Source organism: Saccostrea echinata, unplaced genomic scaffold (assembly GCF_033153115.1).
Source record: "Saccostrea echinata isolate AGI-Se365-2 ecotype Australia unplaced genomic scaffold, CSIRO_AGI_Sech_v1 ptg000010l, whole genome shotgun sequence".
In the NCBI taxonomy this organism is placed as follows: domain Eukaryota; kingdom Metazoa; phylum Mollusca; class Bivalvia; order Ostreida; family Ostreidae; genus Saccostrea; species Saccostrea echinata.
In genome coordinates, this window is record NW_026889759.1 from 10,045,340 (window position 1) to 10,058,680 (window position 13,341).

General features: G+C 34.0%; 1 protein-coding gene and 1 long non-coding RNA gene across 3 annotated transcripts in view; both read left to right on the forward strand.

The window, feature by feature from the left end:
• LOC133184348 (uncharacterized) overlaps window positions 1-11,670 on the forward strand; it is a 32,284-nt gene extending 20,614 nt beyond the window's left edge. For both annotated transcript variants that reach the window (XM_061319392.1, XM_061319393.1), the window contains exon 29: window positions 5,907-11,670. In XM_061319392.1, coding sequence (XP_061175376.1) covers window positions 5,907-8,557 — 2,651 coding nt within the window. In that variant the 3' untranslated portion in view covers window positions 8,558-11,670. The remainder of the gene's footprint in view (window positions 1-5,906) is intronic.
• Window positions 478-3,624, forward strand: LOC133184349 (uncharacterized). The gene is made up of 3 exons (XR_009720812.1): window positions 478-608; window positions 2,913-2,943; window positions 3,588-3,624. It is a non-coding gene; the product is annotated as an uncharacterized LOC133184349 (long non-coding RNA).
• Window positions 11,671-13,341: the final 1,671 nt, after the last annotated feature.

Here is a 13,341-nt window from a genome sequence, read left to right on the forward strand (position 1 = left end):
TATGAACAGTGTTTGTTCTCAGGACAGAGTTTTGTGAATCCCTCTCCTGTGTGATTCTTTGTTGATGGTGTTTATTTCTTGTAGCCTGCATGCTTAGTGTTCTGTACATATTTGGATGGTGTTTGTTTGTATTGTCCTCTATGAAAATCAGGAAACAATGTCAGCTGTGTTTTTTTTATACTGTTGCCTATTCTGTTTTGCCTTGACTTTATATGTGCTTGGGGTGCTTATCACTTGTACTGTTTAAGTTTAAAACTGTTGTTTTTCCCATCTAAACAATTTGTAATTGTGAAATTTTATTTAAAAAAAAAAAACACAACATAACCTGTAAAAATATGAACATTTAAATTGATTCCTTCTTTTTTATTAGGTAGCAGATAACTTTAAATTACAATTAAGCACTTGGACAGCACGCTTGCTAGAAAAATTGTTTGAAATCTTGTGCATTTTCTGTTTTAATTTTGCATGGCCTTGAGTTTTATCAGTGACCCTTTCAGATGATAGTGCCGATGTAAACTTCGATGATGACTTCACAGATATTAATCTTCCTGACGAGTCTTTTTCTTCCCAGCATGCAAATTCTTCTGTTTCTTCAACAACTTGCAAAGGTAGTATAGTTACTCCTGCTCGTTTATGTGCTTTCACTTTGTCTCGAAGAATTTTCTACATTGATTTGTGTGTGCTTTCACTTTAAGTGAATTTTCTGAGTTGATGTGATTGAGTGATTTCCCTTGTTACTGATTTTTCTCCCTTGAACTGCAGATCGTGTGGATATCATGCATGGCTCTTATAAGTATTAGGTAACAAGCTGCATGTGAAATATCATATTTACTGAAAATGTGATTATATTGAATATGCTAAGTAAAATCAAGACTTGTGGATAGTTGTGCTTGCCAGAATAGTATACTGGTGTTTATAGGCATGGATATTGGTGTATTTTGAAAAATGCAGAATATTCACTTGCATGTTAAGAATATGAATAGATGATAAAACACATGTAACTTTTTATAGATCGGATCTCCCAGGATTTGTCATTGGATAAGATTTTTATCCATGAAAATATGTGTTTTTACTATCCCTGAGACTTTGGCAAGGGGATAAAAAACATCCAAGATGGACAAAAATCATATCCAATCAAAGACCATGGGAATTTTTTATCACATGGTTTAATAGCTTTTGTCCCCTTATTCTTTCTTGTCTGCAGTCTTATTCCATGTAATGTCAACAGTATCACATTTCTAAAAATAGTTTGTATTGAAAAAGTAAGACTTGTTTTTTTTTTCCTATTGATTTCATTGATTGAATTTTCTGAATTCCACTTTGTTTATTTGTTTACAAATGCACTCACAAATTTGTTTGATCTAGAAGAATTGAAATACAAAGTTTGGGATATGAAAAATTCATCCAATGAGTTATATCCACTGGTAGAGAGATAAACATGTGATAAAAAAAAAATATACACACTGTAGTCAGAGAACATGAGAATTGCTAATAAAAAGAAGAATGTAACCAGATTTGAAATTTGGTCTGTTAGTTTAGATTTGATTTATGTACAGCTGTACAAAAGATAGTTTCACAAGGTTATGTAATATGCAGCAGTAGATAAGGTGTCCTATGCAGACAGTTACATATAAGCATTGTTAATACATGTACACTGTCAGCTGGTATCTTTCAACTTAGATGTTGACATAAAAGACAATATACATGTATATTATAATGAAGAATTGCAGCATAATGCTTGAAGCCATAATAAATGGTGCTTTTGGAAAATGCTTATAACAGGAATGAATGAATTTTGTGATATGTCTTACTGCAGCTGTACTTTTTTCTGCATGGGATTAATTTCTGTTATGTCACACAGTCACAATTTATCTATCACAATGTACGGTACTTAAAATGCATTAAGGACATTTAATAACAGTCCAAGAAACATGCATAATTTTCTACTCGCAGTTGAACAGAAATGGTGATTCCACAGAATTATGATCCCATGGAAAAAAGTACATTTACAGCATTTCAACTTTTCTCATTGACTGTGTTTATACACTAACTAGGAGTGAAACGGTTCACCGCGGTATCGATGCACCGCGGTATTTTTTCTCGGTTTGATACACGGTGCAAAATCTCTAATTTTCGGTTCGGTTCATTTTTCGGTCGGGATCGTTATTCAGTCGGGTTTGGCATAAGGTATAACACGTTACTCAGTATAAATAAGTATAGAAAACGTAAATGTTTGATGACTGATAGCTTGTAAAATAATTTTTGACAGTCAAACAATTTTAATCAATTTCTTCTAGTTAATTTGCAAATAAAATTCGTAAAATATGTGACTAGATTTAGAAAAAGAAAGCATAAAACAACGTTGAATTTGTTTCCTTCTATCAAAATGTATCGTATCGAAAATAACCGAACCGAGACAAAATTATACAATACGTATCGAACCGTGAAGGAGGTGTATCGTTTCACCCCTAACACTAACGGTACTTTTAGTTATCAACCGTAACTTAGAAAGCAGATGTTAAACTTATAAGAGTGTTTGTTGCATAGATGGAATAAAAATGTAAAAAGCTAAGAAGTAAATGATAATAGAGATTTTAATTTGTTTGTTAACATTGCTTTCTAGGTCATACATAAATATTACAACTTGCCACTATTACTAACTTTGATGTTCATTTTGTATTTTTTTTGCTATATTTCTTTTAAGAATAGAATTTGAGATTTTTTTTTCAATTATGACGTACAATGCATTAAACAAAATGATTATTAATAAATGCCTTTTTGTTGTTGAATGACTTAATGTGTAACTAATGGTTTATTTTGTAAGTGTTGATCTAATTTCACTCCAGATTGAAATGTGTGTTCTTAACTGTGTTGTTTGACTAATTACAATGTTTTTGCATCTTGATTTACAGTTCAAATTGACTTCCTCGGCTACGTGTAAATGTAAGTCATGTTGTAATGTTTTAAACCAACTCCATCTCACTGTGCCTCCAAACTGGGTGTTTTCGGTAGTTACAAAAAAAATCTGTTTTTAAACCTCCTGCTAATAACCAGATTTGCTTCTGATCTTTCCATTTGTAATTACGTATACATTATAACTTGAAATAGAATTAAGCATCAACACAAAGCATTTGTTCTTATTACAGTTAATTGTAAGTGACAAAGGTTCATCATTGTGTAGAGGAATAAAAATTAAATCCTATTTAGTAGCCTTAAACCCCCAGTTTTTCACCTTTTTCATTTGGTTTGGCTCCTGCATCTACAGTTGATAGGGTTCTCCGAATTTTCCAAAGTCAGGTGTTATAGAAACAGCATGCATTGTGTAAGGAATATCATGCATGCAACCATGTATCTAATGTGTATTTGTTGGCATGTTTAAAACTTACATTCCTGATTTAAAAAAAAATATTATAAAACAAGAATGCTTTTGAATTCACAAAATAATAATGATTGATTGTGCAGGTTCAGAATTGGTTTTGGTGCATAGTCAACCAATATCCATATAGTTAAAATTTGCTATCATTTTGATGTAGAAATTAGAATTGTTTATTGAATCACTGAATTACTAGTACCACATAATATTGTAGGAGAGACCACTTTTGGCTGGTATTAATGGCACACAGGTAATGAAGCATGATTAGTTGGCACTGAATCTTGATGCCTTGAGTAGCCTGTTGACCCTTGACCTCAGTTGACCTTTGTGTGTCCTGCAGTGTTCTCATTCTGTTTTTTTTTTTTGACTGCTATTTTTCTCCAATTGTTTCTCTATAAAATGCGTTTTTGCCATATATGCTTTTGTAATATGTGCACCATGATACTTTTATTCATAATTCATACATTGTCTGGTAATTGTTTAATTTCCAGAATGTCAGATTTGGTCCCCAAATTTGTTCTGAACTTTTCCTCTCAAGATCTCTTTAGACAATATGTGATCATTGTAGAATATAGAAACTGGGTGTTTACATAAATTATTATACCATTGTTTGAAAGCAAATTATGTAGACTTTTGATTATGTTTGTTTAATTAATGTTCATAAATTAGTAGTTGTCCAGGAACATATCACTTTATCAAACAAATTTTATTTGTTTTCATTGGTCATTATACATGTGCAATTATTTGATGAAGATTAAGTGATTTGGATTTTAAAGATTTTTAAAAGAATTCATCTGCAGTATGTTCTTAAAATTTTCACACTTAAGCATTATCTAGTCAGAAGATCATAGCCTTAGGTTTAGTTTTTCTGCTAGCCAGCAGATTGAAGTGAGATGAGTAGACGAGTTAGTCAATAGCTGCTGAATATTGTTAGCTCTGAGGTACTTAGTTATTTAGAAGTATGTTATACTCCCGTGTAGAAGATATAGTAGATGTACATGAAGTTGAAGAAGATATTTATCTTATATGAAACTTGATTGTTATTGATTCATCAAGACAGCGGCTTGTCCATAAAAGCAAGAGTGAGCCAAAGACTTGATTTTTTCCCTATATATATATATAGATATATATATATATATATGAACCATTTCATTCCCGAATTATAAATAAACCATCTTTTATTTACCATTTTCTATTTCAGTGAACTGTGGTGTAAGTTTATGAATGCATGTATTATAAGCTTTTTTTTTTAACATTAACTGGGGTCATTCATAGCTGACATCAATAATTTTGAAATCATGTAGCCTTAAAGGTGCTTGGACACAGATTTGAAGTTAATATTTTCTCAGATTGTCTGTATAATTTCATGACTTGTATGTTGCTATAGCATTTCATACTAAAATATAACAAAAATCTTATTTCTTCTCAAAGTTATTAAAACTTCGAATTTCTGAACGCGTTGGATTGACACATCCTTGCGCTTTCACGTATTTTAATTTTATTCTTAATACTTAAGAAAAGTGGCAATTTTGTTGTGTATTAATGAAAAATATTAAAACTATAACCCAGAAAATTCAGAGTAGAAATGTTTGAAAGTAAAACCCACTCACAGTATTGTAAGTCCGTGCTCAGTGGTGTGTGCAGAGTTTAACACCATTGAACACACCTGTTGAATTGTAAACATTAACAATAACAGAGCTCGTGCCCTGTTTACAAAAACAGTTTACGTTTCATGGGTGTGTTCAATTTGTTAAACTCTGTACACATCACAGAGCACGGACTGACAATACTGGTGAGTTGGTTTTGCTGTCGAACATTTCTACTCTATTTTTTCTGGATTATAGATGTAATATTTTTCATTAATACGTAACAAAATAAAGTTAAAATTTGTGTAAGTGCAAAGATGTGTTAATCAAACATGTCCCGGAATTCGTAGTTCCAGTAATTTCCAGATAAAATAAGTTTTTAATTATATTTTGGTATGAAATGCTATTGCAATATATAAGTCATGATGTTATACAGAAAATTTGAGAAAATATTAAGTTCAAATCTGTGTCTAAGCACCTTTAAAGTTTTATCATTTGTTTTTTACTATGTGAAGTTTCTTATATAAAAAGAAGAGTCTACTTGTCCAAATGTTAATCATCGAGTTTTTTTTTTTTTTTTAAGACCCCAACACCACCCTGTGCTATAAGTGGGTTGTTTTCTTGTCATATTCAGCTTCTGTGCTCCCCAAAAATTTTATATTCACAGAAAAGGATATGTTCCAATGCACATTTGTCATGTATATGTACTTACCCAAAATTTACATGATTTTGATGGTTATCATTAAAAAAAAAATGTTTCAATGGGGAAAATTTTACACGTTAATTCTCTGGCATGAGGTTGTATTTTCTGCAAGAATTTTAACATTTTTACACCCAGAAGAAATTTCTTTATATCAAGTAATATCAGCAAAAAAAACATTTAAGAGGTTTTGACTTTACACAAAAAATCATTGATTATTGTGTTAAAATATCATTTTATATTGTAGGAGTGGAGCGATTAGCCAGGCAGTATCGTCTCCAGAGTTTACCAATAAAGGAGGAGATTCAGAAAGTGACCCGGCCTATCATAATGAAGCCCTGCCCCCCACAAGATCTAGCCCTGAGTCCAGAGTCTGCCAAGAAGATGTTGGTGCCCTCTATTACGATTGTAGAGAGCAGTCCTATCACTGACTCAAAGCCACAGATGTGTTATCCTCTTAAGCCCTCAGACAAGTCCAAATTCCGAACAAGTGCCCTCCAAAACCTCAAATCCATAGGGCCTTCCTTACAGTCTTTTGTTATTGCAACAGCAAAAGGACTAAAAGCTAACTTTCCTTCCAGCACCAAAACAGAGAAGTCTGATTCTGTGAAAGATAAGAAATCAAAGACCTCTCCACCATTACAACGCCAGTCTTCTTCTGACAGCTTGTCCTTGTCTTCCATAAAAAATGTGCTTCAGAAATCTCCCAAACTTCCTAGGCAATCATCCTTGTCAGAAATTAAAGAAAAACCTCATGTTTCAAAAGGATTTAAATCCTTATCAGATGAGAGTAGTGAAACATTTTTTGAATCTGCCAAAAAAATTAACACTGCGTCATTAATTGATGAGCCCAGAGACAGTGTGGAGGAAGAAGTAAGTGATGATCCTGTGGTTGAAGCAGTAAGGGATGATCCTATCATTGAAGCAGTGAAGGATGATCCTGAGGATAAAGCAGTAAAGGATGATCCTGTGGATGAAGCAGTAAAGGATGATTTAGTCACCCAGAGTCATTCAGATCTGGAAGAAGGTGATCCGTCTTCTGCTGCCACATCCTTACCAGAGACCATGAGAAGAATGACATCTTCTTACCCAACTGTAAGCAACACTGAATTCCCCGTGCAAAGAATGACACCACCAATAACAAGACAAACAAAGGTGTCCTTTACACTTCCAGAGGACTCTGACGACTCCTCAATCTCCTCAGGAGTTTCCTCCTTAACAAGTCCTTGGTCCTCACCACAGATACAGAGACCAACCTTGAATAGACAGAAACCAATAGAAACTGAAATCACTGTTGATGTTGGCAGAAGTGAATCCCATGAAGAAGATACTAAAAAACCTCATTCAATGTCAAAAAATGAGACTTTTGAGAAAGCTGAACAAAATTCAACAAATTCCTCAAAGAATGATGAAATATCTCGAAGTGGTTCCACTGCCAAAGAGGAGACTCCTCTTTTAACCATTGAAGGTCAGCCAGTTTTGGTACCTGTGGCAAATCCACCATCTTTTGACCAAGAAAATCAACCACAGTCCATTGAATGTGGCCAAACTATTCAACAAAAATTCAATTCAGAACATACAAACATTGCATTTGTAGAGAATTCTGCTGAATCTTTAAGTCAAAGTGCAACACTCGGTTCAACAGCAAAAGGAAACTCGATTATAATGCTAAATATGTCTACCATACAAGAGAGTAAAATGGAGGAAGAAAGCAAAAATCAACTAAGACCTCCAGATACCACACCTAAAGGACTCTCATCATCATCCAGTGAGGGTGACATTGTTAATAATTTACTTTTAAAAGGTGAAAGTGACACTTCAGGACATGTTCATGATAAATCAGTTACTGATGATACAGTGAAGAAAGCCTCATCTACTGATTGCCTTAGTAGTGACTTAACGGGGAAGAAAACCTCTTCTGAACCCCCAACGGAACCATTTAAATCCTCCATCAGCTCCTCAGCTTTACTTCTCTCAAGTTTATCCCCAGTTCTTCCTCGCAGTCACAACTATTACTCTTATTCCTTGTCATCCTTGAATGCCAACTCCATCTTGGCAGGCAATGTACCATTGAGATCCAGCAGATCAACAGCAGTGCCAAGTATTCAGGCTCCATACACTCCCTTCAGATCTCTGTCTCAGAGTGTCCCAAATCTGAGAGGTCCTCAAAAAAGGCAATCCTCAGCACCACCAGGATTCAGACAGAGCTTACCAGAAACCAGTTTTTTGGAGGAAGAACCAGGTAACTCAGATGTTGATGTTATGAGTGCCAGTGTTGAAGGGCTACCTAGAATTCCTGACACAGGCAGTGAACCAGAACTTGATAAAAAGTCTCTACAAATCGGTGCCAAGTATAAAGAAGGTCCAAGTAAAATATCAACCAATCCTGCTGTTACCAGAACAAAATTGGGTCCAAAAACACAAATACAATCTTCCAAGACAGTGCGAGATAACCAGAGGCCCCCAAAAGGTCCAAGTGGGATAATGATGGGGAAGGCAGCCATTATACCAAGTAGAACAGGATCTAGGTCTGCTACAAGTCCCCGTAGAACTGGGCAATCACAGGAACCTAAGAAACTGACAGATGTCTCAAGAGTGGAAGATGCAGGCAATAAGAAGACTTCCCCATCTCGCAGGCCATCGGCTACTCTGGCTACATCTGAATCGCATAACTATTCTTGTGCCACCTGTGGAAGACGTAGGTCTTCGGCATCTAAAATAGAAGCCCAGACTTTGTCAGAAAAAGAGAAAGGTAGTTCAGAAAAGGACAAGCCCAAAACTGAGAGGAAGTTGTCTAATGCTGGCAGGGGGACAAAAACTGCTATAGAGGAAAGAAAGTCTGATGAGAGCCAAAGCAAGACAAAGTTACAGAAGGACAGGACACCCAGATTTGTTTAGTCTTACACAGTGATGATTTTGGCAGATTCAGTAATATTTTTTTAATACAAAAAATGTTAGAATGACAAGGATGATGCCTCCTCTTTCATGTACACTGGAATATTTCAAATGCATTCATTTCTGGAACATTTAAATTGAAAAAAAGTTCTAGATAGACTAGAAATTCTTATGTTTGCCATATTTTTAAGAAAAATCTCCTTAGCTTTTACCACAAATCTGTGATATTTCATTCTTGGTTACAACGCTACACAATAGTCACAATAGTTGTCCCGAGATGTTTATGTATTGTGCAATATGATTGGCTGCAGTCATAGCCAACAGGTCATGCTGTTTTATTGTGGTTGTTTTTAATCACATTTCAAATTGTTTGTGTTTGTAAATTTTTAAGAATATTTATTGTATCTGCTTTGTGGTTTTATATTTTATAATGTTTCTAGGTTTATACATTTGAATGTTTGTTTGTTTGTTTGTTTTTTTTTTTTGGTAGAGTGCATCGTGTTCATTAGATAACTTTTATATCATATATATATGTATACGGTTTTCAGCTTTGTTGTGTGTTGTCTTTATGTTTGTCTTCAGCTGTAATATCTAGTCACTCTCTCAGGAATTCTCAAATAGTCCATCATCCAACATCAGAGATGCAATATTGTTGTTGACGCAAGTCACAGAGATTTCACATATCACTACTATTTTCACACTTGTATTACTTAATTAGTAGACTTTCTTTTTATAAGAATCTCACTCGATTTTAAAGTTTATAAGGTGATAATTTCTTTGAATTATTGTTCTGGTCATCTTAACAATTGTACATTCCTCAGTTAAGAAATTCCAGCTTAATTTTATTATACCCCTGCTCCGAAGGAGAGGAGGGTATACTGTTTTACCCTTGTGTGTCTGTCTGTCTGTGTGTCTGTCTGTCCGTAACAAATTTTGGTCGCAGTTTTCTCAGCAACTACTCATTGCAGAAGCTTGAAATTTTAGCACACTCTTTGTTTAGGCATGCCATATGGTGGGATTCATTTTTGTACGAATTCGATGTCAACTTCCTGTTTATCCGTGCGTCTGTCCGTACCATACATAACAAATTTTGGTCGTAGTTTTCTCAGCAACTACTCATTGCAGATGCTTGAAATTTTAGCACACTCTTTGTTTAGGCATGCCATATGGTGGGATTCATTTTTGTACGAATTCGATGTCAACTTCCTGTTTATCCGTGCGTCTGTCTGTACCATACATAACAAATTTTGGTCGTAGTTTTCTCAGCAACTACTCATCGCAGATGCTTGAAATTTTAGCACACTCTTTGTTTAGGCATGCCATATGGTGGGATTCATTTTTGTACGAATTCGATGTCAACTTCCTGTTTATCTGTGCGTCTGTCCGTACCATACATAACAAATTTTGGTCGTAGTTTTCTCAGCAACTACTCATCGCACATGCTTGAAATTTTAGCACACTCTTTGTTTAGGCATGCCATATGGTGGGATTCATTTTTGTACGAATTCGATGTCAACTTCCTGTTTATCCGTGCGTCTGTCCGTACCATACATAACAAATTTTGGTCGTAGTTTTCTCAGCAACTACTCATCGCACATGCTTGAAATTTTAGCACAATCTTTGTTTAGGCATGCCATATAATAGGATTCATTTTGGTGTCAACTTCCTGTTTATCCCTGCATCTGTCTGTACCATACATAACAAATTTTGGTCGCAGTTTTCTCAGCAACTACTCATTGCAGGTGCTTGATATCTTAACACAATGTTTGTTTAGGCATGCCATATGTTGGGATTCATTTTTTACTAATCCAATGTCAATTTTCTGATTATCACTGTGTTTGTCTATAACTGAACTTGCGTATTCACATCAGAGCGGGGGTATTATTAGTGAGCATTGGCTCACAGACTTCTTGTTTTGTTTAAAAAATTGTTCCCAAAATTATCTTTTCATTCAGAGATTAAAAGTACTCACTCTGACATCTGAAAAAAGGTTGAAGATTTTGTCTTTGCTAGTAAATCTTCATAATGTAAAAAAAAAAATGAAGTGCTTATAATGCAGAATAATCCAATATTACTTTTCATATTCTTGACATGACAAATTTACAATTGGCTTTTCTGTATTCCTGCCTGAATGAGGTCACATTTCCAATAAGTGGTAAAGCACACTCTTAGACTACCTCCTTTCCTTGGCATAATATGTGTTATGTGTGATAAGACACATTTCCCAGTAAGTTAAATGGAGTTTAAAGGTCAAGGTCACAGTAGGCAATGCATAAAGACTGAAAATGTGAGGAAGTACATGACATTTTCAAGAGCCAGTATTTTCTTTTTGAGGGATGTACACAATTAAGAGACTGTCAAAGAATCTATTAACTTGAATGTATATAATAACAGTGCATGGGTGGTCATGCATTTTTTTGTTTTACTACTGTTCTTAGAACAAGGTTTTTCTGAGAAGTCTATTTCATACTAAATAAATATCTTCCATTTTGACTGTCATTATTTGTTCAAAAACTCCTAAAAGAATATTCCAATATTTATATCTGCTTTCAACAGAAAATAATGAATCCTGATAAAAAATGTTATTAAAGTGTAGGTGTTGACAAATTGAATAATCCTGTGTTTAGGTGTCCTTTGTATATTATACAGTATTGACAAACATTATTCAAAGAGTGAGAGAGAGAGAGAGAGCGTTCAAATAAAGATATACTTATCTGTACCAGAACAAAGTTTATAATAATTAATACATATATTTATCTACAGTTATTCAATTTTTAATACTCAGTTTTAAATGAAATACATGTATGATTTTCTTTATGGCCATAATTTGTCACCTGTAATTTGGCATTATAATGGTATAAGGGTTCTGATGCCAAAAAAAAGTAAAGGTAACAAAATTGGGTTGTATCCATTAATCTCAACCATCACATATTGTGTAGAATATTAGATACCTCGTTAGTTATACTTGGAAATTTTCTTAATTGTAATTTTGACATAAGTTAGATATACCATCAGTGTATCTCTGTTTGGTAGTGCTTGTCGATTAGATATTGAGGCAGTTCGTGGAATTGTCTTGTAATAAAGACTTGATATTAAATACAGAAAATTGAACTCTTTTTTTTTTTTTTTATTGTGGAGGTTTGATACGTATGTGCTTATTATATAGTGAACACATTTATTGTATGCACTTGCATAAGAAGCAGTATGAAATAATTAAACAGAATAAAACATTTGAGAACATTGTGACAGTGCAATTTAAGATGTTAAATATAGTAAACCCTCCCTACTTTTAATACCCCCAAAGTCACAGTTTGTATGGAAGTTGAATTCGCTGCAGATACCGTCAAGGAAATTTGAAGATGATGATGAGTTTTCATGTTATACATGTATATAGTAACTATATTTATCCACTCTTGCCCTTAAATGAGATTCTTTCTATGATTTATATGCAGTATAATTGCAAACAAGTCAGCTGTCACTACTACAGAAAAGTTGTTCATTAGAATTATTATTCATCAAGTTCTTAATTTGTTTTAAAACTACAGGGAATGAAAACCACTTTACTGCAAGTGTGAATACATTACATGTTTTAGCATGTAACCTTGTTTTACTGTACTATGATTCAATAATGTGTGTAATAGATAAGGAGAAATGAAAAACACAAATACACAATGAAAATGAATGGCTATACTGGGAATCAAACCAGTGCAGCCTCTGGATTACTAGTCAAGTGCTCCAACCGTTGAGCTATTCAGGCCATGGTTTATATCATAAACTACTATATTCCTCCCTCCTTACCTAGTCTTTGCCCTCAATGACAGAACACCTTGTCAGGAATTACTAACTTACATATATAATACATAATAATACAAGTACTTCTGGCCCTGTTGTTCTTGAGAAATTTTCCCTACAAATTACTTCGTTAAAACTGACCTGGTTTATTGTGGCCCCACCCTTGCTCCAGGAGTCATGATTTACACAAATTTGAATGTACACTACATGCTAGAATATTTCAAATGAATTTCGTGCATGATGCTCTAGAGCTAATTCCTATGTAGAATTTTGACCCCCTTTTGTGACTCCAACATGGCTGCAGGGCTATGATCTGAACAAATTTGTGTTGATAAATCATTGCAAGAATCCATTTCTGGAGGGCTTTTGCTTCTGTTTTCAGGGTTATTTTTACCCTGTGTTATTTTTGCCCTTTCACACATCCAAACAATTTTGCCCCTTCTAATATTCCCCCAGCACAGTTCTGTTTAAGAAAATATATTGTGTTCTTTGAATTCACCCCGTTTTAAGGTTTTGTCAAAGGTCAACATGCCCAAAAATTTATTTTTACAATAGCTCCAAAACTATGTGGTTTATAAAGTTAAAACTTTTACAGTTTATAAATATATCATTGATTAACAGATAGAAAGTATCACTTGATAACAAATACTTAAAAAAGATATTTATCGAGAAAAATTCTTTTTAAAAAAATGCATATATTTTTAAAAAAAAATACACCTTATTAATTCCGTACTTTTAGTGAAAGCCATCATTGCAGGAACAATATATGTTTATCAATGAAGGGCAAGTTGGACGTCAATAGCCTCTGGAAAGTTGTTTTCCTTGTTTATTTTGTCCAAATGTGAAGATTTAAAACCAAAAGTACATTGCAAATGGCGGATTTTATAGGGGTCTTGTCTTTATACATGTCAAACTTTCAATAACAGCCTTTCAGAGACCATTCACATCCAACTTGCCCTTCATTGATAAACATATATTATTTCTGCAATGATGGT